This window comes from Carettochelys insculpta, chromosome 2, assembly GCF_033958435.1.
Source record: "Carettochelys insculpta isolate YL-2023 chromosome 2, ASM3395843v1, whole genome shotgun sequence".
NCBI lineage: Eukaryota > Metazoa > Chordata > Testudines > Carettochelyidae > Carettochelys > Carettochelys insculpta.
Genome location: NC_134138.1, coordinates 192,947,215 through 192,975,092, shown reverse-complemented (window position 1 = coordinate 192,975,092; position 27,878 = coordinate 192,947,215). Strand labels below are relative to the sequence as shown.

At 39.3% G+C, this 27,878-nt stretch overlaps 1 protein-coding gene across 1 annotated transcript in view; it reads left to right on the top strand.

Moving 5' to 3' along the window:
- The window catches only part of FBXL2 (F-box and leucine rich repeat protein 2), a 65,481-nt gene that overhangs the window by 28,918 nt on the left and 8,685 nt on the right, over positions 1-27,878 (top strand). Inside the window, exons 3-11 of the mRNA XM_074988208.1 lie at positions 251-305; positions 1,977-2,051; positions 7,261-7,355; positions 9,876-9,944; positions 10,033-10,128; positions 11,274-11,400; positions 11,558-11,632; positions 17,033-17,163; positions 26,390-26,450. Coding sequence (XP_074844309.1) covers positions 251-305; positions 1,977-2,051; positions 7,261-7,355; positions 9,876-9,944; positions 10,033-10,128; positions 11,274-11,400; positions 11,558-11,632; positions 17,033-17,163; positions 26,390-26,450 — 784 coding nt within the window. The remainder of the gene's footprint in view (positions 1-250; positions 306-1,976; positions 2,052-7,260; positions 7,356-9,875; positions 9,945-10,032; positions 10,129-11,273; positions 11,401-11,557; positions 11,633-17,032; positions 17,164-26,389; positions 26,451-27,878) is intronic.

The window sequence follows — 27,878 nt, the reverse complement described above, 5'->3', positions numbered from 1 at the left end:
GTTAAGCGCAACTGGAAATTGCGCATTTTCAGAGTTTACTGTAGGAATCGGGGGTCAGCCACATAAGAGCAGGATCACATGCTCTAGGTTTGTGTATTCTGAGACCTTACTGTATTGCAGAGTTAAATGTAATTCAGTGTTTTTTATGTAACTTGAATATTTTTTATCCTTGTGAGACCATGAGCCTGTAAATTAGACTGGATTAGTATTAAACATCAGCATAATTTGATTCTGTTCCTTTTTTTCCTAGAATATTTTCCTTCTTGGATATTGTCACTTTGTGCCGATGTGCACAAGTTTCCAAGGTACGGTATTTGCTTTACTCAGGGAAATTGTACATTGGGAAGGACGATTTTATTAATCCTCAGGAAACAATGGCCTTTACGCTCTTAGAAATCAAAGGAAATCTTACAACTGATTTTCATGAGCAGCGGATCATCAACTGAGGGCCAAATCCTGCATACAGATATACAGAAGGAATCACTGTTTCTGGAGTTTTCTCTTAAGGGGGGATGTTGGACTTAGAGATGTTGGACTTAGAGATGTAAAATGATACGTGTTTTGTATCTGCAGAAAGAATTAGGCCTTTTTTGGCATAGTGGCATTTTCTATTTAAAGTTTGTGGCTTTTTAATGCTATTTTTCAGAAGTATTTTTTGCTTAAAATTCCATGTAGCACTTAACATTCAACATCTGTTTAAGAAATATATCCACTGTGTTTGCCAAATGTTAAAGGTGTTAACTAGCTCTACTACCAGCAAAGAAAAGTGCAGTCATGTGAAGACGATTGAAAGGGGATAGCTAAATACATTTTAACGTTCACCTGCTTGTTTTGCTTGAATTTAAATTAAATATATTTTATTCTTACATGAAGTATGTACAAAACCATACTATATATACACCAAACACCACAGTGAACTTTTTTCCACAATATTTCCAAAGGGGTGTTTTTAAATTTTCATTTCACTTTTTTCCAGTAAAACTGGCATTGTTTTTTCTAATTCGGTACATGTAAAGGTTTTATTCCTGCTTTCATACCACTATGAACTGTGATTTGATAAACTAAGCAGCATCAATCTTGGTCAGTATCGCCAGCTAAAAACCGAGAGAGCTGCAAAAACTAATGTTGATGAATTAGGAGATGGCATTCTTCCTTCTGAGTCAGTATTGAACAAGTTGGGTAGTCATGTGTCCCCAGCAATTTCTATTGATTGAGGAACTTCTTTTCAAGTTCTAGCCTGAACTATTATGTAGAGATGATGGGTGCTGTATAACAGCTGCCATGTTTCACCCCGGTGGTGATAAAGATGAGAGAGAGAGAGAGAGAGTATGTGTATACACACACTATATATTACAGTATGGTCCAAACCCTGAGAAAGGTGGAATGCCTCTATTCCCATAAAGATAAGGTGATTCAGAAGCCAGCATCTTGAAGGAAAGGCCAAGGGAAATCAATACCCTTCTACTCGAAGAAGAATGGAAAGTTTATAAAGAATTTTGGAGTTGAAAACTTCCATATAAATACATATATTTCAGCATTCCCAGCTCTTCCTTTTTATTCTTTGACTAGAGGCAGATACATTTTAATTTATTCTTCTGTGCAAACAGCTCTAGTAGAAATAAGTTACTGAGCGGTGAACTTACTAATACTGCTTTAAATAATAAACATAAAATTCTGCCATTTTACTGTTTGTGTGGCTTGCAGTTCAGTTCTTCGTGCATAAATGCAAAGGCCTTACAATCTGAAAACATGCACCCAGAATGTAAAAGATTCAGTCAAACAAAATCTGTTTTTAGCAAGATACTTTTTCATAAGCTTCAATGCCTAAATCAGTTTTGAGTTCCATACAAAATTTTGCATATTGTGTCTGTGAGTTCAAGACGCTCATACTATAGAGTGGTGGGAGGGCTATATAAGTTCCTGATAGAGAGGATTTAATAAACATACATATGCGGGGTTTTTTTTTTTCCCCCTAGGCATGGAATATCTTGGCTCTGGATGGAAGTAACTGGCAAAGAATAGATCTTTTTAACTTTCAGACAGATATAGAGGTAGGTAATACTGAAGTTTTTTGTCTTTACATGAAAACAGTCAGAAGTCCTGTGTGATGAAGCGCGTCTTTGCCCACGAAAGCTTGTGCTCCAATATGTCTGTTAGTCTGTAAGGTGCCACAGGGCTTCTCATTGTTGATTAACATGGCTACCCCTCTGATGCTTGTCTTTGCATGGGATGTTAAAAGGATAAACAGTCTTAATTACCACAGAGACCTTATTCACAGTATAAGTATCTTACTGTTAAGGTACAAGATGGTACAGTTGTGAAGAGACAGATAGAAAAAGCCATGAATTATATTTGGCTCACTTTTTACCTTGGAATTGTCTGAGTTTTGATCTATAGCAAAGTGACAAATTATTTATTTTGGTTAAAGTCATTCTTAATTGAGAACTGAAATTCAGGTACATGTGGATTAAAATCCTTCTCTCTATTTAAGTAAACAACTAGAACACAAGGCAAGCATAATTGTGTTACACTGTAAAGAGAAATTTGTGTAACATCTAGTAAAGCCATGTAATGAAAAATGACCTCTTTTGAATGCTATTTATTTTTGAGACAGAGATTTAGGAGCAAATCCCTGGAATTTTTTTTAACTGACCCAGAAGTGATTCATTTACTCTGAGCAGGAATTGAAACTCAGAAGTAAATAGTCTCATTCTCTTCTGGCATTCTTGTTCCGTGTTTAAATTCCTCTCTTATGTGAATAAAGTCTGCATGGCGATCATTGGATAAATTTTGCTGATCTTTATCCAAACATAAAAAATATAGAAATTCACTTAGTAGTAAATACATTCAACAGCAGAAACTTCATTGTCAGCAACTTTTTGGTAATTATGAGGTCAACAACAGATGTTGGCTATTTTGAGATTTAAAACCAAATGTAAGGAAGTACTTCTTGTTGAACTTGTTGCCAGGGAATGTTACGAAGGTCAAAAATTTAAATGAATTTGAAAAACAATTAGGGAAATTCGTGAAGGATATGTCCATTAATGGCAACTAGCCAGGATAGTCAGGGTGCAACCCCATATTGTCCCTAAACCGTTTACAGCCAGAAGGAGGAAGTGGTAAATAGGGAATGAAATCATTTGATAATTGCCATGTTCCGTTCATTCCTTCTGAAACATCTGGCATTGGCCACTATTAAGGGGATAAGATATCGTGTACAAGGTCATTGGTCTGACCCACAAAACATTCTGATGTTTTCTAGTTTTAAGCTTTTGTGTGCCCTGAATGGGGGTTACACACACCAGATTTGTCTAGACAAATGAGATTTTTATAGATGCAAGTTTAGATGCGAAAATTCATGTGCAAAATTTCATGTAAGTCTTCAGAATATATTTTTGAAATATTGTCCCACAGGCACTGTTAAAATGCTGTTGATATATTTAAATTTGTAGCTCTATAATCTATTTATTGTGGCCACTAATAAAGTGGGACTATATTTAAAGAAGAAAAGTATGTTGGCTTTCTGTTGTCTGAAAGATATTTTCAATAGAGAATCAATAATTGATGCAATATAATTTTTAATAATTCTAATCATGAGGCAGTTTTTAGTATGAGATTTGTAATTCAGTTTAAGTATCATACATAACGAGCACTTTCAAATGACATGATTTTCATCATTGGCCATTGGTTGACACATGTGGCCAACCATCTCCTACTTAGCTGGTAATGCTTTGAACATTTCCTAAAACAAGTGGATTTGGAAAACTGAAAATATATTTTATTTTTTCAACCTTTAACTTCAAGTGAATATTCTGAAATATTGTTCCTGGGCTTTTTCTTCAGTAATTACATTTTACAGTTGGCAGCTTTAGAATCACAGAATGCTAGGACTGGAAGAGACCTTGAGAGGTCATTGAGTCTAGTCCCCTGCCCTCATGGCAGGACCAAGTACTGTCTAGACCATCCCTAACAGACATTTATCTAACCTGTTCTTAACTATCTCCAGAGATGGAGATTCCACAACCTCCCTAGGCAATTTATTCCAGTGTTTCATCACCCTGACAGTTAGGAACTTTTTCCTAATATCCAACCCAAACCTCCCTTGCTGCAGTTTAAACCCATTACTGCTTCTTCTGTTCTCAGAGGCCAAGAACAACAAGTTTTCTCCCTCCTCCTTCTGACACCCTTTTAGATACCTGAAAATTGCTTTCATGTCCCCCCTCAATCTTCTTTTTTCTAAACTAAACAAGCCCAATTCTTTCAGCCTTTCTTCATAGGTCATGTTCTCTAGACCTTTGATCATTCTTGGTGCTCTTTTCTGGACCCTTTCCAATTTCTCCACGACTTTTTTGAAATATGGTGCCCAGAACTGGACACGATACTCCAACTGAGGCCTAACCAGTGCAGAGTAGAGCGGAAGAATGACTTCTCATGTCTTGCTCACAACACACATGTTAATGCATCTCAGAACCATGTTTGCAGTTTTTTTTGCAACAGCATCACACTGTTGACTCATATTTAGCTTGTGGTCCACTGTAACCCTAGATCCCTTTCTGCCATACTCCTTCCTAGGCAGTCGCTTCCCATTCTGTATGTGTGAAACTGATTGTTCCTTCCTAAGCGGAGCACTTTGCATTTGTCTTTATTAAATTTCATCCTGTTTACCTCAGACCATTTCTCCAATTTGTCCAGATCACATTGAATTTTGATCCTATCCTCCAAAGCAGTTGCAACCCCTCCTAGGTTGGTATCATCTGGAAACTTAAGTGTACTTTCTATGCCAATATCTAAATTGTTGATGAAGATATTGAAGAGAACTGGTCCCAATACAGATCCCTATGGAACCCCACTTGTTATACCTTTCCAGCAGGATTGAGAACCATTAATAACTGCTCGCTGAGTATCGTTATCCAGCCAGTTTTGCACCCACCTTATAGTAGTCCCATCTAAGTTATATTTGTCTCGTTTATTGATAAGAATATCGTGCGAGACTGAATCAAATGCCTTACTAAAATCTAGATAAACCACATCCACCGCTTCTCCCTTGTCCACAAGGCTTGTTATCCTATCAAAGAAAGCTATCAGATTGGTGTGACACGATTTGTTCTTTACAAATCCATGCTGACTCTTCCCTATCACCTTACCACCTTCCAAGGGTTTGCAGATGATTTCTTTAATTACTTGTTCCATTATCTTTCCTGGCACAAAAGTTAAACTGACTGGTCTGTAGTTTCCTTTGTTGTTTTTATTCCCCTTTTTATAGATGGACACTATATTTGCCTTTTCCCAGTCTTCTGGAATCTCTCCCGTCTCCCATGATTTTCCAGAGATGATAGCTAAAGGCTCAGGTACCTCCTCTATCAGCTCCTTGAGTATTCTAGGATGCATTTCATCAGGCCCTGGTGACTTGCAGACATCTAATTTTTCTAAACGTTTTTTAACTTGTTCGTTTTTTATTTTATCTTTTAAACCTGCCCCTTTCCCACTAGTATTCACTATGTTATGGCCCTCCTTCAGACTTCTCAGTGAAGACCGAAACAAAGAATTCATTAAGCATTTCTGCCATTTCTAAGTTTCCCGTTTCTGTTTCTTCCTCCTCACTGAGCAATGGGCCTACCCTGTCCTAGGTCTTCCTCTTGCTTCTAATATATTTATACAAAGTCGTCTTGTTTCCCTTTGTGCCCATAGCTAATTTGAGTTCATTTTGTGCCTTTGCCTTTCTAATCTTGTCCCTGCATTCTTGTGTTGTTTGCCTATATTCATCCTTTGTAATTTGTCCTAGTTTCCATTTTTTGTATGATTCCTTTTTCATTTTGAGATCATGCAAGATCTCCTGCTTAAGCCAAGGCAGTCTTTTGCCTTGTTTTCTGTCTTTCCTACACAGCAGAATAGCTTGCTTTTGGGCCCTTAATAATGTCCCTTTGAAAAACTGCCAACTCTTCTCCATTGTTTTCCCTTCAGTCTTGCTTCCCATGGGACCTTACCTACCAGTTCTCTGAGTTTACCATTTTCATATTAGTTCATTTCAGAATAGAGAAGGAATATAAAACCTTTGTGTATTTGATCTTCTGTAATTTTAAAATGCTCTGTTTTTAAAAATGTTTGCTTTCCTTGTACACTTAAATATACATTTGTTGGATGAATAAAATGATCAGTTTCATAACTTATTTTGGCTTCTAATGTCTGTTTAAAGTTTTAATTAGTCACTTAAAATTATTCCCCTTTGGAACTGTTCAGCAACCCCCTCACCCCCACAGCCCTAAGCGGAACAGAGGAGTATTATACCATGATTATTTTTAAGAGTAATTCTTTAACATTTTTTTAACAGTAATACCAGTGCTTTTTTTTCTGCCAGTACATGTCGGTACGGTGCACCATTTTTCAGAGCTCCCCAGCCAGGGATCCATGCCCCATCCGGCTCCTAGCCACAGGGATGCAGCGTTCCCCCCCGCTCTGGCTGGTGGGTGAATACTGGCACCTCCTTTTTTTTTTTTTTATAAAACAAAACCTGGGTAATAACTATATTGAGTCTGCATAATGAATCATACCATTCAATTGAGAGACATGAATAGTGTCCTGAAGTAAATGCCTATAAGTGTAGACATGCAGAATGGTATATAAAGTAAGTGTATCTGTGAGGTTTTAAAGAATCAGATTTGGTAAAACAGTGTGAATAGTTCACAACCCTGAGTCCCATAGTGAAGTCAACTTAAGGCCTGGAATAGATGTGGCTAGGTCAGTAGAAGGCTTCTTTCATCAACCCAGCTATTATTGCCACTTGGATCGGTGGATTAGCAGCAGTGTTTGAATCCCATTGCAGGAAATGTCTATCCTGTTGCACTGCAGGAGCACAGCTGCAACACTGTAGCTGCTGTCATGTAGACAGTCTTAAATATGTACTAACTGTGGGATAACTAATGCTCCTTAGTGTTTGCAGGATTGGGACCTACGTGTACAAGCATATGTTTCAGAAACTTTGTTTCAACAATATATTGCCAGTATGTTTTGCTGAAGCAAACAGTAGTTCATTTCACTAGATTGCCAAAAAAAGGGTCAGTCCAAAACCATTGATGTGAGCAGGAGTTTGGCCGTTCATTCAGTTGGAATTGGTAGAGTTCTCCAGTGAGCAAGTGCTTTAGAAATATCTTTCTGGAGCATGATGGCAGGGCTGGGGACTCAAAACTGAGATTTCATATTTGTTTAGAATATTAGGTGTGTCAGAATAACATTTATTAAGACTTTCTTTTTATTTGGTTTAAGGGTCGTGTGGTGGAAAATATTTCCAAAAGGTGTGGTGGGTTCCTGAGACAGCTTAGTTTGAGAGGATGTCTTGGTGTTGGAGACTCCGCTTTGAAGTAAGTAATTGATTCACAACTTGATTTAGACTTCCAAGTCTGAATGGTCAAGGGTATGTCAATGTGCCTTAGTCAATCCTCTGGATTTTGATTTTGCCGCATCTGTGAAGATCTCTTTGGGCTTGGCCATCGACCCTGGTACTCCATGCTACCGTGTAGAGTAAGGGACGTCGGCTCGAGCCTGAAGAGTCCCAATGTACAAAAGGGCAGAAAGTTGATTCTGGTACGTCAGTTCTGGTTATGCTAATGGCGTAGCTAGAATTGTGTCCTTGTGTTGTAGACCAGGCCTTAATGTAATCGCATAATGTGAATTCCAGTTTGGGCAGAGAATAGTTAATGTTTTCTTGAAGTGAATTAAGTAATGAGACGTGGGAGAGACCATTTTTCCCGCTATTGCTGATTTTGAGTATTTTAAATGCTTGACAGTGGAATATATTTTTACAGACTAGATATTTGCACCTGGCAACAAAAATTGTGTGTAAACGTTCAACAAATTTATGGTGAATGAGTTATGTTTTTCTTTTTCATGACTGATCTTATAAGATAAAAGCATGTTTTCTCAATCGATGCCTTGTTGTTTTAAATGTCTAAGTCATATATAGACCCAACCAAATTTTCCTTTCAACATAAAAAAAAGTTGGCAAGAAACGATACATTCTTTTTCAAAATGAAAAATCCATACTGGTAACAGAATTCCTGTATAAAGAAGGAGAGAGGGAAAAAGCAAGAAATGACAATTTTCTGTTTCAAATGGAACATATCCTGTTTTGTAAAAAAAAAAAAAGTTAATGCTGGACTCAATCAAAAATTTTCCATTTATAATGAAAAATTATTCTGGAACCAATAAACATATAAAACTTACAACAAAGTTTATGTAGGAACAAAGCAACATCATTTAAGGAAAAAAGCCATCTTTTATAAAAGGTAAGCTTTTTTTTCCAGAGAGTAAAAACAAAAGTCAAAAACAGTTAAACCCGGTTAACACTAATGTTCTTTGTGAAGGTATCTGGAAGGCTTTAACCTTCACAATTCTTCTAAAAACTAATAAATGTATAATAAATGTATATCCTCAAAAGGAAAGCTTATTTTTTCCTTATTTTTTTCTGGTCAGATGATCTTGTCCTTCTGGAACAACTTATGTCAGTTATCTGCCGTGTGTCTTTTGACACCTTTAGTGTGCTTCCCTTTAGATGAGCATTGAGGCCCATAGCTGAGAAGTGAGATGGGCCATAATATCATTTGAGGGCACTTAAACAACCTTTGAGTCTCTTCAAATCCCGGAGACTGGTTTAGTGTTTTTTCAAATGTTGGGATTTATTGAATCAATCAGTTCTTTGTTCCCACCTCTTCCCTGTTATAAACACTAAGGCCGTTTCTGCACAGGCTACTTTCTTCGAAAGTGGCATGCTAATGTATGGCCTGAAATATGCTAATGAGGCACAGATGCAAATGCCCCATGCCTCATTAGCATAAGGTCACGTGATTTGGGGTCTGGAAGACCATTCTTCCGGACTCCAAAACATCAGTTAGAAGCATGGCCCCTTGGCGGTCTTCCAGAAGGATGTGCTTCTTCAGGAGGCCCCTTCTTCCCAAAAGTTTTTGGGAAGAAGGGGCCTCCAGAAGAAGGACTTCCTTTGGGAAGAAAGGGCTTCCGGAAGAAGGACTTCCTTTTGGAAGACCCCATGGGGGCTGCGCTTCTAAATGGCATTTTGGAGTCCAGAAAAATGGTCTTCCGGACTCCAAATCACATGACCATATGTTAATGAGGAGCGGGGAATTTGCATCTGCATCTCATTAGCATATTTCGGGCTATGCATTAGTATGCCACTTTTGAAGAAAGTGACCTGTGCAGAAACGGCCTAACAGTGCCGACATTTATAACTGTTCATTAGTGATTCATCTTATAGGCAGAGCCTGAAAGGAGGTCATTCAGATAAACTAGTTAAACAAATACACAGAATATTCGTGAGCTCATACAAGTAAATGATGCAAACAGAAAGTGACAGATCATTATATGATATGGTATACATTCTGGTGGCTTATACTGGTGCTTCCACCGTGGCTGTCATTGGTGGGAACTGGTGAGAAAAGGCTGTAGTGTGTGTATATCTATGATCCTCTGCCCAGCAGCTTAACTAGAGTCAAATATCTAAATGTGGTTATTATTTATGGTCTCTTCTATTCCTGTTAATGTTTTGAATTAATAAGTGTAAAGCATGACAGGCTGAGTAGATAACATAAGTAGATTTCTCCCTAAAATAGATTTTGAGGGGAAATTATGGGCAGTACATTGGTTTCACAAATAACAGAAGTAGAAAATTACAAAAGAACCTTGGCAAAAGAAAGAAGCAGCCCCTGTAACAATTGTGTCTGAACTCTACTTTGTGGCTCACATTTAAAGGTTGTTGGTTCTTTCTGTATGTTAGATGCAGAGGCTGTGGGGAAGAGTGCACTCTAGTGGTGAATTACAACTTGCTCGCTATACAATTTCATTGACCTAACTCTTTATTGCTGTTTTAGGACGTTTGCACAGAACTGTAGAAACATTGAACATTTAAATCTAAATGGATGTACAAAAGTTACTGACAGGTAAGTGAAAGGTTTTTTTTTCCCATGTGACAGTGAAATTTGAAAAAGAAGTGGATAAAGATATTTTTTAGTGTCTGCTGTTTTGCAGCACGTGTTATAGTCTCAGCAAATTCTGTTCCAAGCTGAAACATCTGGATCTGACATCCTGTGTATCTATTACAAACAGCTCTTTGAAAGGTTTAAGGTAAGAATGTTTATTGCTCATCATAAAGGAATATTTTGAAGATCATTTACTGAAATCACAAGTTTCTCAGTTAGTTTTTAGTCTTAGTTCTGTGCATCAGCCTCATATTTGCACTATATCTAGCATTTGTGAGGGTGGAATGCAGGGGTGGGGACTCTACAGCCTGTGGGCCAGAAGAAGGCAAGCTGTGGTTGGCATCCAGACTGTGGACCCTGCCTGGTGGGGGGGGCAGAGGGAGTGGCTCTGCACTGGGAATGGCAATGCAGGGAAGCTGTTACCTGTGCTTCTTATAAGCCACCCAGTTGCTCCCATTGGCCAGGAATCCCAGCCAATGGCAGGGACATGGGGTTGTGTATGCCCACACATGGTGGCATGGAGCCTCCTGTACCCCTTCTGGGAGCTGTGCATGGTAGTTGTCACCTCCCCTGGCCCCTCTGTCCCAGACCCCTGCCTCCCTTTCCCCACCCTGCTCCTGTACTGCCTTTCTACTCGGAGTACCTCCACCACAGCCCAGTCCTGCACCCCCAATCTGCTCCTCCACCCTACCTCCTCTCCGGATCTACACCGCCACCCACAGCCCGCTCTTGCACCCTACCACCCAGCCAGACCATGTACCTCATTCCCAGCCAAATCATGAGCAGTCCCCTTTCAGACACTGAACCTCTCACTTTTGGCCACACCCCAAGGCCTAAGGGGAGCCCACAAAATCTAGTCCTAGGCACCCGGGACAATTTAATCTGGCCTGGAGAAGCCCTAAGCCTTGGCGCCTCACTTCACAGGGCCAGATTGCAAGGCAAACACTGGCGAGTTGTAAGAATGCGGTGGGTCTTTCTCTTTTTTTCTGCTTATCAGTTGGGGGCCACATCTGTGAGGGGGTTGAGGGTTTTGTTTTTTTTTTTTTCTTTCCTCTCTCTCACTTGGATGTAGCCACTGACTGATTTTTCTGTGAGTCATTGGTTCCCAGCCCAAAAAAGGTTCCACACCCTGATGTAATGTATGGTGTTTGTGTGTGGTCTTTTCCCTTAGCTTTTCTGTGGAACCCTCACACACTTATTCATCACAAATTTGTAACAGCATGTTTCATTTAGGTTTTTCCACTGTTCTAAGGTTGGATTTGACTTTATGAATTTTTTTAATTCTCCCAGTGAGGGCTGCAGAAATCTGGAGCATTTGAATCTTTCTTGGTGTGACCAGATTACAAAGGATGGTATTGAAGCACTGGTGAAAGGGTGCACTGGACTAAAAGCACTGTTTCTTAGAGGTTGCACACAGGTACATAATTATAAGGATGTCAAGATGATTCTTTAGGGAGTACATTTTGTATTTTGAAAACCTCCCTGAAAGTATATGACGTTTTTGTGATAGTCTTTATTTATTGCACTGCTTTTAATTCCTTCCTTGCTAATCTATTTTTTGTTCATTAACGTAGCTGGAAGACGAAGCGTTGAAACACATTCAAAATCACTGTCGTGATCTTGTAATCCTGAACTTGCAGTCATGCACAGTATGTATTTTAAGCTTTGAAAGAGTACCTTCTACTTTTATAATACCTTTTATCTAAGCCTCTCAAAGCATTTTCAGACATGGATGAATTCAAGTATTATGCTTTTGAATTATTGGGACAGCCTATTTCTACAAGCAGAATACTTAAATCATCATGTAGATAAAATACCTGAGTGGAACATGGCCAGTGCTGCTTGGAGGCCATAAATCAGCTGAGTAATTCTACAACTTTGGACTCTTTGCTCTTCTTTTATTTTTAATTGTAGATAGCTTTAGCTTTGAACTAGTAACTGGAATTATTCAACTATCCTGGACTGTGTACAACCAAAATAACCATATTGTCTTACTTGTGTTATTCCTATTCTCCTAGGCCAGGGGTCAGCAACCAAAGTAATAAGAAGAGCCATTTTTTCCAATTCAGTAAAAAACTCGGTAATTCAAGAGCTGCAATGCATGTGAATATGAGATGGTCCTTAATAAATAACCTCAAACCATACTACTTGTAATCTCTGTTTTAAGGACAGTGCAGACATACTTGTAATGTGATACATGTTTACTGCAGGACATTCACAAGCTTTTTACACATTCTGTTTACTCACACTTTGTGTGTGTTTGTACCACAATCTTCCTGACTTTTACTCCTGAACACACACACACTCTCTCTCTCTCTCTCTCTCTCTCGGATGCTAGGGATCCACCATTTTGAGATCCTTTCCCTTTTGCTGTTTAGATATGAGGAGTTCATTTGTGGGCAGTTAGACATTCATTGCAAATAATCAAGAGGGTTTGTTTGGTTTTTACTTCAATTATGAGATTGGGAGCCACAAAAGTCCTGTAAGAGCCACCTCTGGCTCTGGAGCTGCAGATTGCAGACCACTGTGCTAGGCCCTTCAGCCCCAGAGACTGTCCGTGGTCTATTTTTAATTGTAATGAGATGCCAGGCACATTCTTTTGTGCTGCATATTTTTTAAAAATTAAATTTCTAGTAGCATTACATGTACTAGATTATGCCAGGACAAGCCTTGATAGTAAGAGAGAAAGGCATACATTCTCAACGTACAGTAAAATTGTTTCATATCTGGCAGCACCAGGACAAGGAAGTTGCCAGATATTCAAATATTCTGGTTAATAGAGAGGTGTGCCTAGGAAGGCATAATGCTAAAGAAAATCAAGATTACATATTAAGAAACAAAGAAAAATGTATGCAGTGTCCTTTACTTACCAACAACAGTAGTATAGTAAACTTACACTGTATTTGCTGTCTGTATTTACTTTCACTCTCATGGAAAATGCACCTAAGATTTACTTAGCATTAAAATGCCAGTTTTTTGACAGTTACAGATGATAGAATGTTGGATATGAAAGAGTTTAATGTAATCTGACCGGATTTATTTTTACATCTACCTATGAATGGAAATTGCTGCTGTTCATTTAATTTAGTGCATCTCATACTGCACGAAAAATACATTTGTTTTATGGTATCATTTGGTAAGCCTGATTTTTTTTTTTTTTTTTTTTTTTTTTTTTTTTAAACTTCAATCTAACTCTGTAAAGTGGGGAAAAAATCTCCTTTTGGCCTGAAATTTCTAATGGTTACTTACAGAGAAGAAGACAAGTTTTAAAAAAAAAAAAAGGAGAGAGAGAACAGAGAGAACTTTTCTGCTGTTTATGACAAGAGCATATAATAAAAATTACTTTGTCTGAGGCCTGGAAATCTGTTTTATTCGTTAGTCCTCAATGAGTACAGTACCACAGGACCATATCTATTAAGGTTCAATGGAAAATTATGGCTTATTGGATGCTAAAGTCTTGAATACCTTAGAGCAATGCAAACATTATAAGCTATATTAGAGGTCTTGCGGTAGTTAAAAACATTGTGAATGCAGAGCTTGTGCCTTCAATGACAAGACTCTAGAGTGCGATGGTGAGACAATTTCCATTACAGTCCTTATTTCTTTCAGTCTCTAATTTTCTTAAATAACAAAGAATCTCATCTTGAAGTTTTTCATGCTTATTTTCATTTAAACGTGTAGGGTAGGGATAGAGCTTCTACCCTTTTTAATTGCGAGATGAAGAAGGGCTGATTTTTTTTCCCCCAAGTTGGTATTTTGTTTGATTTGTAACCTTAGGGGTCTGATTTTGCTGGAGGACTTCTGGAAGATCTCATGGATGTTTATTGTGAAATCTTAAGTGAAGGGACAAGGGTATAGAAACTTCTAATGAGTCGTTCTGCACCTAAAATGCTAGTTGCATAAGTAGATGTTACTACAGACAAAGCCCAAGAAGTCTGACTAACATTCTGTCCCTCTCAATTGCTCAGCTGCTGAACAATGTGTATAAACTGTTGTGATATCACCACTACTTCATCCACCTGTTTGGGATCTGAATTCAAACTGAAAAATAATTCAATATTCTTTGGCAATTTGGCTTCAAAAAAGGGAACTGCATAACTGATTTTTTTTGTCCTCTCCTAGATTTAATACTTAGCACTTTTTTTAAAAAGATTGGGTGACTAATTTGAATATTTGAACTTCTGGAGTTCTGCAGAATATGTGGATTCGGCAACTGCAGCTTGAAGAGTTGGGATAACCTTTCTAATGCAAGTGGTATGCTTCAAAGAATTTTTGAAAGCTTTGTATTCAAAATCAGAATAAATATCCATAAAACTAAGTTTGATTGGAGGGATACACAGTCCGCACAAGTGTTTAGAAGCTTCACAGAATAGTTTCTAAGCTGCATACATTAAATAAAATAAATTATCTTTTGTTCAAGTAGCATAATATATCCATGAAGTTTGTAAAACTCTGTAGATAAATATTGCGATTAAAGAAATTGAGAAGCTTCACAAAACATTGGGTAAGATATGGGGATGTGACTCATCTACATAGAACATCAGTTTGAAGGCCTAACCTGGTCCTGTTACTATTGCAACTGTTAGACTAGCAACTAGCTTGAAGTCTGTGCTAATTTACACCAGGTTACAACAGCCACAGGGATTCCCAGAGTGTTGCTGAAGACACACTTAAGTGCGGCAATATTCTATGCCTGCACATCTTCTCTGCTGCATTAGTATTGATGAGTAAGAGTTGTATAAGAGTGCCCATGTTGTTTGTGTCACTTGAAAATTACTTTGAGTGGAGTAATTCTCCTTAAGCTGGTTGTGAGTTTTGGGGCCATACTGGACTGGTAGTTTTGTACCGTGTTGAAGAATCTGACCGAATAGCTTATTGTTATGAAGCATGTTCTCAGAGGTTACAGGTGCAGCCTCTTGCTTATGCGATCTATCTCTAGTAAGATCCGCAAGTTCATTTTGGTGGTTCTTAGAAGTTAGCCTGGCACTGACATGGTAGTAAACTAAAGCCTCCTGTTCAAAAGTTATTGCATTCAGAATTTATACAGTCTGTGGCTTGCAAACATCTTTATGTGAACTGTGAATTTAATTATACTCTTTTGTGAAAAGAATCTAGGTGCAGTGAAATCTTCAATAATTTATGGGATGTTTGATTTACAAATTAATTTAGAGTTCTGTCCTTCTCCAGTGAGCACTGAATCAAGTTGATTCATCTGCTTACTATTGTCACAATAATATCCTGAAAGACAAAAACAAGAGAAATTCTAGATAATTGTCTTCAAGTAAATCGGAAGCCATTCAGGCAAGAATTTAAGATATACACTCTTACTACAACACTAGAAGGTACAGAACTAATATTAGGTCTAAAATGGTTCAGTACATCTGTCAAATTAAAATTGAGATAAAATCTATTCCCCTATCTCTGGATCCAGGAGGATTTATGTCAGATGTAGCTACAAGGTTTACCATTTTTTTTAACCTAAATATTGTAGAGTCATGAAAGCTATTTTGTGTTTTCACTTGGGAAAATATATTATATTACCAGTACGTATCTTTCTAGGCTGTGCTGATCTTAGTTCCAAGACTATGTTGGGGGGGTTTGGTATGGGATGTTTTGGAGGGTTGAGAGATAAGCATTTTTCCAAAAGTAATGTTTGTGGTAGTGGTCAACCTCAGAAATAAGGTCATAAAATAATATATCTAGATGATTGGCTCAAAAAAAGTAATAATCAGAGGCATCTCAAAAGGCATCAGAAATCACTGTTTTCATCACATGGGAATGACAGCCAAGAGAGAAATGAGTTTGTACTAACATACAGCATAATTTATTGGGAGATGTTAAGTTACCAAAGTGTATGTTGAACCTCTGTAGTCCAGCACCCTTGGGACCTAACCAGTGCTGAACCAGAGAATTTGCCAAACCACAGTAGGTCAGTATTGTTTAGCAGCATTGCCAACACTTCCACTGCTTACTGAGCTCTTAGGCAACATTTGGGGGCAAATTACAGCTAAATAACTGCACAGAACACTGAGAGCCAGGACTGGTAAACTTGATGGGACCACAGGAAATTTGGCTACACCTGTGATAAGTGGACATGCAGCTAACTACAATCATGCTGGACCACAGATGTTTACCTGTACTAAAAACACTTCTTACAGAAAGGAGCATCCACACCAACCTATATAATTCACCTTGTTTCTAAATATTATTATCCTATATTGTGTCATGGAGGACTATTTATACCATGTGTGCAACTAATGCTGAGGAGCTGTTTTCAGTTATGCCTCTGTCAGAAAATGATATGCAAATTCAAGAGCAGGCATATCAGAACATAAGTTAGTTTTGCCTTATCAGAGTGGCTAAATCGGAACAATACAATGTAAGTTTAACTTAAAAGCAATGTGAAGTCTGGGCTCTTTTCCTGGATCTGCTTGCAGGCTTCCTGGGTAACTTTGGGCAAATCTCTGTATTTCAACATACATCTGTTAAACAGTGATAAGGAATATTTGCTGACCTGTAATTCTGTTTCTTTGAAGATGCCATACAGTAGGATTCCCCCTTTTGGGTCTTGTGTCCCTAGTGCAAGACAGATGGTAATTGCTCTTCACTTTTGGCAGCCTGAAGCATTGGGCGTGAACCCTTCCCTCATCTTTCATTCTAACTGGTTGTGTCTCAATTCACTCTAGACATTTATTATTTAAGTCCTACCTTTGTGGAAAGGAAGAGCTCCCCTAAAAATATGAACTGTATGTGATTGTAAATGAAAATATATTTACCAGATGAAAAGCGTGCCATGGATGAGAGAAGACCCAGCTACACACTGACTTTGAACAGAATCTAAAATATACAAAAAAGATGTGGGTGAGCAAGAATCCTGTTTGTGGTTGTCTCAAAGAATCAGAGTTATCAGCTGATGTGATTTCCTGCTGACATTTTGTAGATGAAAACAGACAAGTTATCATGGTTACACACTGTTGATCTGATGTCATGCTGCATGGCTCAATTTTTATTCCAAGGCAGATTACTTCAACCTTTTTTATTTGTTGCAGCAAATTTCAGATGAAGGCATTGTAAAAATTTGTAGAGGATGCCACAGACTTCAGTCACTATGTGTTTCTGGTTGTAGCAACCTCACAGATGCTTCTCTCACGGCACTTGGTCTAAACTGTCCGAGATTGAAGTGAGTATGTCACAGTTTTTGTTGGCTTGGTCCTGGGAGATTTTCTCCTTTGAATTTAATTGATGATTACTAACTGGCTCTATGTTATTTCAAAGACACATACAAAGGCTCTTCAGGTGCTGTGACTTGTCATGTGACAATTTCCACAATTTGAGGCTCTGTTCCTATTGGCACTACTTTTTGTGCATCTGTAGCTTCTTCTTTTGCCTTATATATAATACTGTAAATTATATCTGAAATACTTAACTAGAATCACATGTAGGTGATGTTCTATGTGTGTTTTTTCCATGAGTATGCTATAATGCCCAGCATTCTTAAACCTAAATGCACAATGGGATAAATTGTCATCTACACTCAATAAGTGGTGGGCACAGCTGAGGCAGGATAGCTTAAAATGAAGATAGTGGCAGCACCCTGATACTTCTGTCCGTATTCTTTCCTGGGACTGGTGTACTTAGGCCTTGAGGTCCAATATATCAGCCGAGAATAGATACGGTATAGTAACATTTGGGCTACACCTCTACTTCCTTCAGATTTGAATGCCCTTATGCTGAGGGTTGCAATGGGAGTGGCATTGGTATTGGCTGTGACCACTCTAAAGCCAGCTTATGACTCTCCCACAATGGAGCAATGCTTTGGGTCCTTTTATACCACCAGAGCGCCACAGTGTCTGGACCAAGGAAAAGAATCTGGTTCAGTACATTTGAATTTATCTTCATAATATTATTACTATAAGTAAATTATCTGCCAATGAAGAAATAATACAAGTTTGCTGTTAAATTTTTTTTTATATTATAGTGGTACTAGCTGCAGTTTTCCTGCTACATGAATCAAAATAATTTCATTTAACTCTTTTTAATACTAAGGAACCTTTCTCTAAAGTGTAAGTATTCGCGATAGTTTCCCTTCCTCAGGTTACTTTAAGTTAAATGATACATGGTATCAAGAGTAATCTCAAACCTTGTGGAATTTGTAAGAACTTTCTTGGTAACATTCATGAGGCTTTAAAGAAAGAGGATTATATATATACATGCACACACACAACCCAACTCTAATTCTTTTTTTGTTGCATCAGAGAAGTTGTCTTAATTGCCAGCCATTTGGCTCTAAGATAGTTCTGTCTATTTGTATGTTCTTTGATAGTTGTATGTTTAAAAAATTCCTACTGCTATTGCCACTAACTTAACGGTAGTTCAGAAGTGGTGGAACAGTAGCGAATATAGTCTGTGGCAAATCAGTATGGTACTTTGGATCATGACTTAAGAAGGGAGGATCGATTTGTTAGACATACTTACTACTTTGTATCATTAAATAACTACATTGTTAGCTGCTAGATTTAACTGACCAAATACGTTATGTTTATAGGAACGGTTTCATAAATTTTCATTGTTGAGAGATGCAAGAGGGCTTCAAGAGAAGTGCATGAGAGAACAGAATGCACACCGTGTAATTTTTGTTCCTTTAGCTTCTAGATTAGATACGCACACACACACAAAATGGTTCTGCAGCTGGTGTTATAGCTACCAGTCCGTATTGTTTGAATCAGCCAAGTGGCCAACTAGCTCAAATAAGAGTGGGAACTGGGTCTCCATCAGGTCTGTCTGATGATCCATTGTTGGAGCAGAACAGACCCCAAGTATCCTGGCTTTCATTTTTCTTTACAATAGTTGTTTCTTGTGTAAGTCTGGATTTTTCTGTGTCAACTGGGATTTATTAATTACTGATTTGCCATTCTGACAGTTGTCTTCCATCAATGATGTTTTTGGTCCTTAATTACAAACTGCATACTGAATGCATCACTCATGCATCTGATGAAGTGGGTCTTTGCCCACGAAAGCTTATGCTCCAAAATATGTTAGTCTGTAAGGTGACACAGGACGACTTGTTGTTTTTGAAGATACGGATTAACATGGCTACCTCTCTGATACTGGGTACTGAATGTTTATACGGTTGCTCCTTATCTTATACTTTGTTCTTAGTTTGGGGCAGATGTTTTCGCACTCTGCGGCCATCAGTTGGATCATCAAGGAAAGGTGATACTGGTGTCTGTTTTCCTTTATTTTTTCTTCTGTAATTAGGTTAATCTGCTACTAACATTCGATCTCTGATTTTCTACACAGAAATACCTCATTTGCACGAAGAACAGCTATACAATTTCTACCAAGTAATTTTATAGAAAACAAGCTCAGGGGCTGGTAAATAATTTTCTACCGTGCAGACGTGTAACAGAAAATCATGACTTTAATACAGATCCATTTCCTGTCATGATGCTAGCTTATAAAACAACCCCAACTTAACAAATCCAAATAAGCTTACTTGATCAAGGCAGTCTTGTCAGGGCTTGGGCTCTTCAGCTAACACTACTACCTGCTACCAAGATAGATATTTCCAAATGCCTGTTACCTAGCTAAAGTCCCAGCAAGGGATAAAAGTCTAATATCGAAGCTAACTCCGATGAGATGATTCCAGTCATTGAAAAGAAGCGCGCTGCACTCCTGGAGTACAAACGCTCACCGAGCCAAAGTACCCAGCAAGCACTTAGAGTGGCCAGAAGAACAGTACAGCAGACAGCCAGGCACTGTGCCAACAACCACTGGCTCCAGCTATGCAGCAGAATCCAGACCTGTGCCGACTTTGGTAATCTCAGAGGAATGTACGACGGTATGAAGAAGGCATTAGGACCCACCCAGAACAAGATGGCACCTCTGAAATCCAAATTTGGTGAAGTCATTGCTGACAAAGCCAAACAGATGGAGCTCTGGGTTGAGCACTACTCTGAGCTGTACTCACGCAAGAACGTTGTGGTTGACGCAGCCCTTGATGCCGTCGAGCTCCTACCAGTAATGGACGAACTGGATCAAGAACCGACTGTGGATGAACTGAAGAGAGCCATCGACAGCATTGCAGCAGGAAAGGCCCCTGGTCAGGATGGTATACCACCAGAGGTAATCAAATGTGCCGCGGACACACTCCTGGAACCCCTACATGAGCTACTGTGCCTGTGCTGGAAAGAGGGTGAGGTTCCACAGGATATGCGCGACGCTAACATTGTAACGTTGTGTAAGAACAAAGGAGACAGAAGTGACTGCAACAACTACCGTGGAATCTCCCTCCTAAGCGTCACTGGTAAACTGTTTGCTCGCATCATCCTTGGCAGACTCCAGAAGATTGCTGAGAGGGTGTACCCCGAATCGCGGTGTGGATTCCGTGCAGAGAGGTCTACCGTTGACATGGTCGTCTCTCTAAGGCAGCTGCAGGAGAAGTGCAGGGAGCAGAGAAAGCCACTCTACATAGCCTTCATTGACCTGACCAAGGCCTTTGACTTGGTCAGCAGGGATGGTCTGTTCAAATTGCTCCACAAGATAGGCTGTCCTCCACGGTTACTCAAGATGATCCAGTCGTTCCACGAAGACATGAGAGGAACCATCCAATATGATGGCACATTATCGGATGCTTTCAGAATCAGGAGCGGCGTCAAATAAGGATGCGTGCTTGCTCTGACATTGTTTGGGATCTTCTTTGCATTCCTCCTGAAGCATGCCTTTGGATCTTCAACAGAGGGCATCTTGCTGCACACAAGATCTGATGGGAAACTGTTTAACCTTGCAAGGCTGAAAGCTAAGTCTAAGGTGCGGGAAGTCCTCATCAGAGACATGCTGTTCGCAGACGATGCTGCTGTAGTGTCTCACACAGAAGACCAGCTTCAAAAACTGCTGGATCAGTTCTCCAAAGCGTGCAAGGACTTTGGGCTTACCATCAGCCTAAAGAAGACAAATGTACTCGGTCAGGATGTTGCTGAATCCCCATCAATCAGCATTGACAGCTATATGTTAGAGGTCGTCCACGAGTTCGTTTACTTCATGTCCACCATCACTGACACCCTGTCATTGGACACTGAGCTAAATAGGAGGATCGGAAAAGCGGCCACAACTCTGTCCAGACTCAGCAAGAGAGTGTGGAATAACAACAAGCTGTACACTCACACCAAAATGCAAGTCTACAGAGCCTGCATCCTCAGCACCCTCCTTTATGGCAGCGAGACTTGGACCCTGTATGCCCACCAGGAAAAGAGGCTGAATGTCTTCCACTTGCGCTGCCTCAGGCGCATCCTTGGAATATCATGGAAGGACAGAGTGACCAACACCGCCGTCCTCGAGCAAGCTGGAATCCCAACCATGCACACCCTCCTCAGGCAGCGTCGACTCCGCGGGCTTGGCCACGTCCACAGGATGAATGATGGAAGGATTCCAAAAGACATCCTGTATGGTGAGCTAGCCTCTGGCAAAAGACCTCCCGGACGCCCCCAGTTGCGTTACAAAGATGTCTGCAAGAGAGACCTCAGAGAGGTAGACATCGAGCTGGGCAACTGGGAAGAACTAGCGGACGACGGCAGCAGATGGAGGCAGGGGTTACGCAAGGGCCTTCAGAAGGGCGAGATGAAGATCAGACAGCTAGCAAAGGAGAAGCGAGCGCACAGAAAGCACAATAAGGACTTGCCAGACACCCACGACATCTGCAAGAAATGCAGCAAGGACTGTCACTCTCGTGTGGGTCTTCATAGTCACAATAGATGCTGTAAATGAAGTCCTCAATTGAAACTTTAAAGGGCGTGATCCATAGTCTGTGCAGACTGAAGGATGCCTACTATGCCGTGGAAAGGAATGCCTTGAGGAGAGAACTACAGATAGCATTGATGAAAAGCAAAAGTTTAGGGAAGCATCTTGCAATCCTTTGGGCTTGTCCTTGATCACTTTCTCTTCTTCCATGTTCAAAAGAGAAAACAAAAGGCAATGGTCCTTTTGCCGGGCGTTTTTTTTTTTTAACAGCACAAATAGCTTCATTTTAAAAAGTGCAGTAAAAGAAGAGCACCAGGCCTCACTATCATCATAGCCTCAAGGGCCTTTTACTTCCCTGTGGCAGAGATGTGGTGTGACTATTTTTAATGGACTCCAGCATATGGAGTAAGTGTTCTAAACTTAGTTATAAAGGGTTGATTGTGTCAGAGAAGTAAGTAGTAAATATTACTCTCCTGCTTGATAATGGCTCATCTCTGCATAAATAGTTCCACAGACAGACCTGTGTGTTTGTTTAGATGCTACAATTATCAGCAGTTCCTGTGCAGATTTTATTTCACCCATCACTAAAATGCAGCCATCACTTCAGTGAAATACAGTTATTTGACAGTCTATGGTAACACTGCACAATTGCTCCTCATTTCTCAGTGTTTTAAAGCATCCCTTCACCCCATAAATGGATATCTGCCTCCATCCTAGTCAAGAAGATGATTTCTGTTATCCAGCTACCCCACAATTAAGCGTATGAGACATTTCCCTTATAAATGTCGTAAGAAGGATAGAAACACATTCAAGAGTCATAACAGTTCTTAGGGAGGTTGACCAATTAAATTATGGGCACATTAAGAGGTGCGCATGCGCTGATAGCCAGAAAAATGTAAGTACTTTTAAATAATTCCTGGATCACTTTCTAAAGCAAATAAATATGTCTAAAATTCGTATCAGTCCTGCACTATTTCTTTTGAGAGAGAGAACTCACAAAAAAAATGTAAGGAAGTACCTAAAAGATGCACCATAAAATGTATTGCAAGTTAAACAAACCTGATTTACTCCTCCATAGCTTGTTAATCTCCCTCAGTACCACAGGGGGACATGTTTCAGCCATTTCTCATACAGTAACAAGATACCACTAAGCAAAACAAATCTGACAAAATATTCCTCACAGGTACATCTCTTATCCAAATTAGGCATAATATAAACTGTCATAGACTGAACTTCAAGGCTATACACTGTATTTAAAAATTTAATGTGGGGGAATCAACGGGACATACAGGTCCCCACTTCTTTGTACCTCCTAAATGACACGCTTTTGAAGAACCAGAAAACCAGCAGAAACCTAACTCCCTTCCCAACATTGGATCAGGTGGTCTAGGTAGGCCTTATAAAAATATTTGCTCTCTAGGGATCAGTCTGACAACTTCACATGCTGTTCTCTCAGGCTTTCTTCAGAAGTACCATTTGTTAGAGCTCCCTTCTCCTCACTCTGTGGATTTATCTTTGGCACATGACAGGTCAAATGCCTTCCTGCCTAGTCCAATGGAGAATTATTTCTGTCCATTTTCCTTTTTTTCCACATAATGGTTTAGCAGCTACTCCATATTTGGTGCTTATGTGATCAGCTAACTCTTTACCTGTCAGCTTTCCTTTCCCTTAGCCTCATGCTGATATTCAAATTTTTGTGGTATTTTTTTTCCCCATTTTTAAAAAAATTGGTATTTTTGTGTAGGTTCAGTTGGTTTGCTGTCATGTCTTTACGCTAGTCTGCCATAATGCCTTTGTCTTGGCTCAATACAGGGTGACGGTTCAGGATATGGTTAGTGGTTTTTTTTCCTTCAGTTTAGATTGTATTAACAGGAATGGAGGAACTCCATACGGACTTCCAGAGATGCATCCAAAGAGAAGTGCCTGCCAACAGCAAACAGGTGTATGTATTGCCCAAGAAATGATTATGACTTGGATGGGTTGTGGGATCTGCTCATGGTTGTTACTTTGAGCTATCAGTCCCTGTGTGTGCCAAATGCTTTGGTCTTTAGTGATCCCCAGATGTCTGAAACCAGTTTGATTTCTAAAATCTGGTGGAAGGAAGCCTTGAGGAGAGCAGAGCTGAGTGTGATTGCATATAAAACTGGTATATCAAAGCAGAGCTGTGATAAGCTGAAGGGCCCCGGTGGTGGTGAACACCAGTTCAGAAACTGAGGCATTGAAGCGTTTTAGAAGCAGGTATAGAGGCATATATGTAGATGGGAAGGCACATTAAATCACCATGATGCTTGTGTGCCAGGGTGTCCGGGATCTCAGCGCGCTCCCACACCCCTCTCTGTTTAAAATTATTTAGGTTGCTGCAACCACCTCAAAAGGCTTGGAACAAGAATGTACAATGTGATTAAACTCAGATCATGACAGCAAGTGCATTGCTTCTTATTCACACTCTTAGCAACTATGTTTCTGTCTCCGTTAGGAAAGCGTGAGGAACCAAGTGAATCAGAAAGGTGCTTTGGGAATGCATCCTTTCTTGAGGAGAAGAGACAAACAGTTCAAGGATTTGCACTCGGTGGTCAATAATCTATTGTAATCTATTCAGCTGAAAGGCAGTGGGGGAGACTAGGCTGTGTTTTCTGTTCAACTGTATATGACAGTGGCAGGTGTAGCCATATAGTGATTCTCTCTCTCTCTCCCTCTCTCTCTCTCTCTCTCTCTCTCTCATTAACGGGTGTTAACCACCTACAATGAGCTGCTCAAGATCACAGAATGTGGACTTAGCAAGTCTATAAAGTACTGCTCATGGATGTTCAATATAGCCCTGTTTAGAACAGTGTTCTATATTAGACTATCTGCTCTGATCTTAGGCTGGGCAGACTTAGGAAGAAGATGAGATTTTGAGGCATTTCTGAATAGTGCTTTATGATTAGCACGTTGAAAACTATACTAGGTATGTAACATAGCATGGTAGAAAAGCAAATGTTGATAGCCTACCTCCATGCTTTAACGCTAGTTTCTCTTGAGCTTTTTGCTAGACTCATCTAACCATGCCCTCTGTACAAATTTAGGGCCCAGAGAAGGCGTGAATCCTGTAAGGTTGCATTTATCCAATGGATGATGATAGCCCTTTCCTTTTTGTTCATAAAGAGGGACACTTGAGTTTTAGCTAAATCTTAGACTAAGACTGCTGATTCAGATTTCTGTCTAAATTTAGCCGCAGATAAGTCACTGCTTTATCAATTGTCTGTCAAACATAAAGGAAGTAAGGGAATTTGTGCTTTGGTTACTCTGTGACATTGTCTCCTGGTTATACCTACTGCGCACTACCATCTGCTCAGTGTAAAGCTGAACAAGGAAAAAGCAGAAATATTACAGAGAAAACCATATGTTCTGGTATTGTGTGTGTTAGTTTCCTTTTTTCTCTGTCTTCCTTTACCCACACCTCTCCTAAGGGACTGCTTTTCAGGTGATGAATTCTTCCCCAATGTATTTCTGTATTTGTTTCCATATAAGGTTGAATCAGGTAGGTTTGGCTTCTTAGTTTGGCTTTGACAGCTGTTCGTCTCTTTGTTTCCTGATACCTGAAGCCAACATGCTTACTATAAGAAATCTACAAAAAATACCACTTTGAGGACACATTATGATGCTTTCACCTGCACTTTTCTAAAATCCTCTCGGTGTACTTTTTCTGTACTCCTCCCCAACATACACACTCCACTTCTGTTTAATGCATTTACTTCTTCATGAATCAGGAATAAGATATACAGTGAAAATGGTATTTCTAAAAATGTGGTTTTGAGTACTGCAATAGGTATATGAATATAAGCAGCCCATGAAAGCTTACACCTTAATAAATTTGTAAGTCTTTAAGGTGCCACAGGATGTCTCCTTGTTTTTGCTGAGACAGACAAATGTGGCTATCCCTCTAATGTGTACAAGGAGGGAGCTGTATATATACTGAACCTCAGAGGTGCACAAATTCACTGTAAATTTTTTCTTTGCAAATGTCAGTAGGTGTAATTCTTAATTGTACTTAATTCAATTTTGCTGTGTAGTTTGAATATTTGTCTGATTAGCTAGATCAAAAATCAGTCCTGCCTTTTTAAAAATTGCGAGAACTAGGAAAATGGACTTGAGTTCAGCTCTAAATCAGTCTTATGTTGCAAACATATAGGCTACGTGTGCACTAGCAGGTTTTTTCAGAAAAGCCAGTGCGATTTTGAAAAATCACGTGGAGCGTCTACACACAAAATACATTCTTTCAGTATTAAACTGGAAGAACGCAACACTTTTTCTGGCGGCCCTCATGCTCTCCCAGATGAGGAAGTGCACCTTTCTGAAAGATTCTTTTGTGGGGTGGGGAGCCCTCTTTTCGAAAGAGCAGTCCTCATGGCACCAGATTTTTCATTCTCTGCCACATTCTTTTGAAAGAGTAGGTGCTGTGTGGACACTATCAAAACAGTGAATAGATTTTTTTTTTTTTTGGTCCACTTTTTTGTGTGTGGACACTTTTTTTTGAAATAAGTTTTTCGGAAGAGATCTTCCAGAAGAACTTCTTTCGAAAGATCACTGTAGTGTAGATGTAGCCATAGAGAATAGATATAAATCAAAAGAAATTATTGCTTTCCATGATTATATCAGTAATTTTATGATGAAAACAACTACTTTTGCAGGATTTTGGAAGCTGCAAGATGTTCCCACCTGACCGACACAGGGTTTACACTTCTAGCACGGGTAAGGATTGTTATAAAGAATGTATAGTTTACATAATTTTCACTGCTACTGTATGGATCTGAATTTATCCAGTTGTCCCGGAGTTGATGAGAAAACAGTAGAGTAGAAAAGAGGCCTAGAAGATGTGGCCAGGAAGTAATCAAAAGAATTGTTTTTTATTTCTTGAATCTTTCTTGAGCTTGGAATAGTTTTACAGTGGCTTTCTCCCTTTCCACCCCCTGCTGTCTAACTTTTTTTCTTCAGATGATTGATATTTACTTGTCTGAATTTTTCAAATATACAACAATAATTTTAAAGTCTTTAAATATAAAATATAATGCAAGCAGGCTTCTGAAGTGCAGAACATCTACTTATAGCAGTTTTTTCCTGTGTATCAATATTGCTGCAAAAGGTATCTATAGTATTTGTGGTCATGATTTAACTCATGCTTGTTGTCTTCAATTAAGGTAGGTCTACACATCAAAATTATTTTGAAATAACAGCAAATGGCTCTATTTTGAAATAGGCTGTATGTGTGTAGATGCCATATTTCAAAATAGCTGAGTGCTATTTTGGAATTCTTTTTGTGTGTAACAGCTTTATTTCAAAAAAGCTCTTCCGGAATAGCCCTTTGGAATAGATTATTTTGAAATAGGGCTGCTGTGTAGACATACCCTAAGACTCCCATTGCACTTAAAATTAGATGCAGACTTACCGTGCTGATTAAAGGGTTGAGCTAGAAATCAATATTTAAAGGAAAAAGATTTCTGTTTTAATGAATCAAATTACTTTTTGTTGCACTCTTTTATAAAAGTTTGTAAAGTTCATTTTAAATAACCTGCGTCTGAAAAATGTTTATATTTAAATAGGAGTTATGTTACATTTAGTATGAACAAGAGTTATTTTAGCTTCACGGGCGTAGAGAGCAGCTGGCAGGGTATTCCTTAGATCTGTGGAACATGCTTCTGTGTCATGGCTGTAGCATCCCAAATTTGTTAGCATGTGCAGCAAGATCAACTTTTTTTGCTTGTTTCTGAGGAGGTATGTGTTTGGTTGAGCTGTGTAAACTGTATGGGGAGGTCAGTTAGTTCTTGTATTTTTGTTGTCTCTAGGTTATTTGATTTTTATTGGCACAGTTTAGGGGCCTGTTACGTGTTGCTTTCTCACACTGTAACTTGTTCCATACAAGTACTCAAACAACACAGATCACAGAATAACAGGGCTGGAAGGGACCTCAGGAGGTCATGTAGTCCAGCCCCCTGCTTCAAGCAGGATCAACCCTCACTAAGTCATCCCAGCCAGGACCTTGTCCAACCGCGACTTAAAAACTTCGAGGGATGGGGAATCCACCACCTCTCTAGGCAACGCATTCCAATGCTTCACCACCCGCCTGGTGAAGTAGTTTTTCCTAATATCTAACCTACACTTCTCCCTCTTCAACTTCAGACC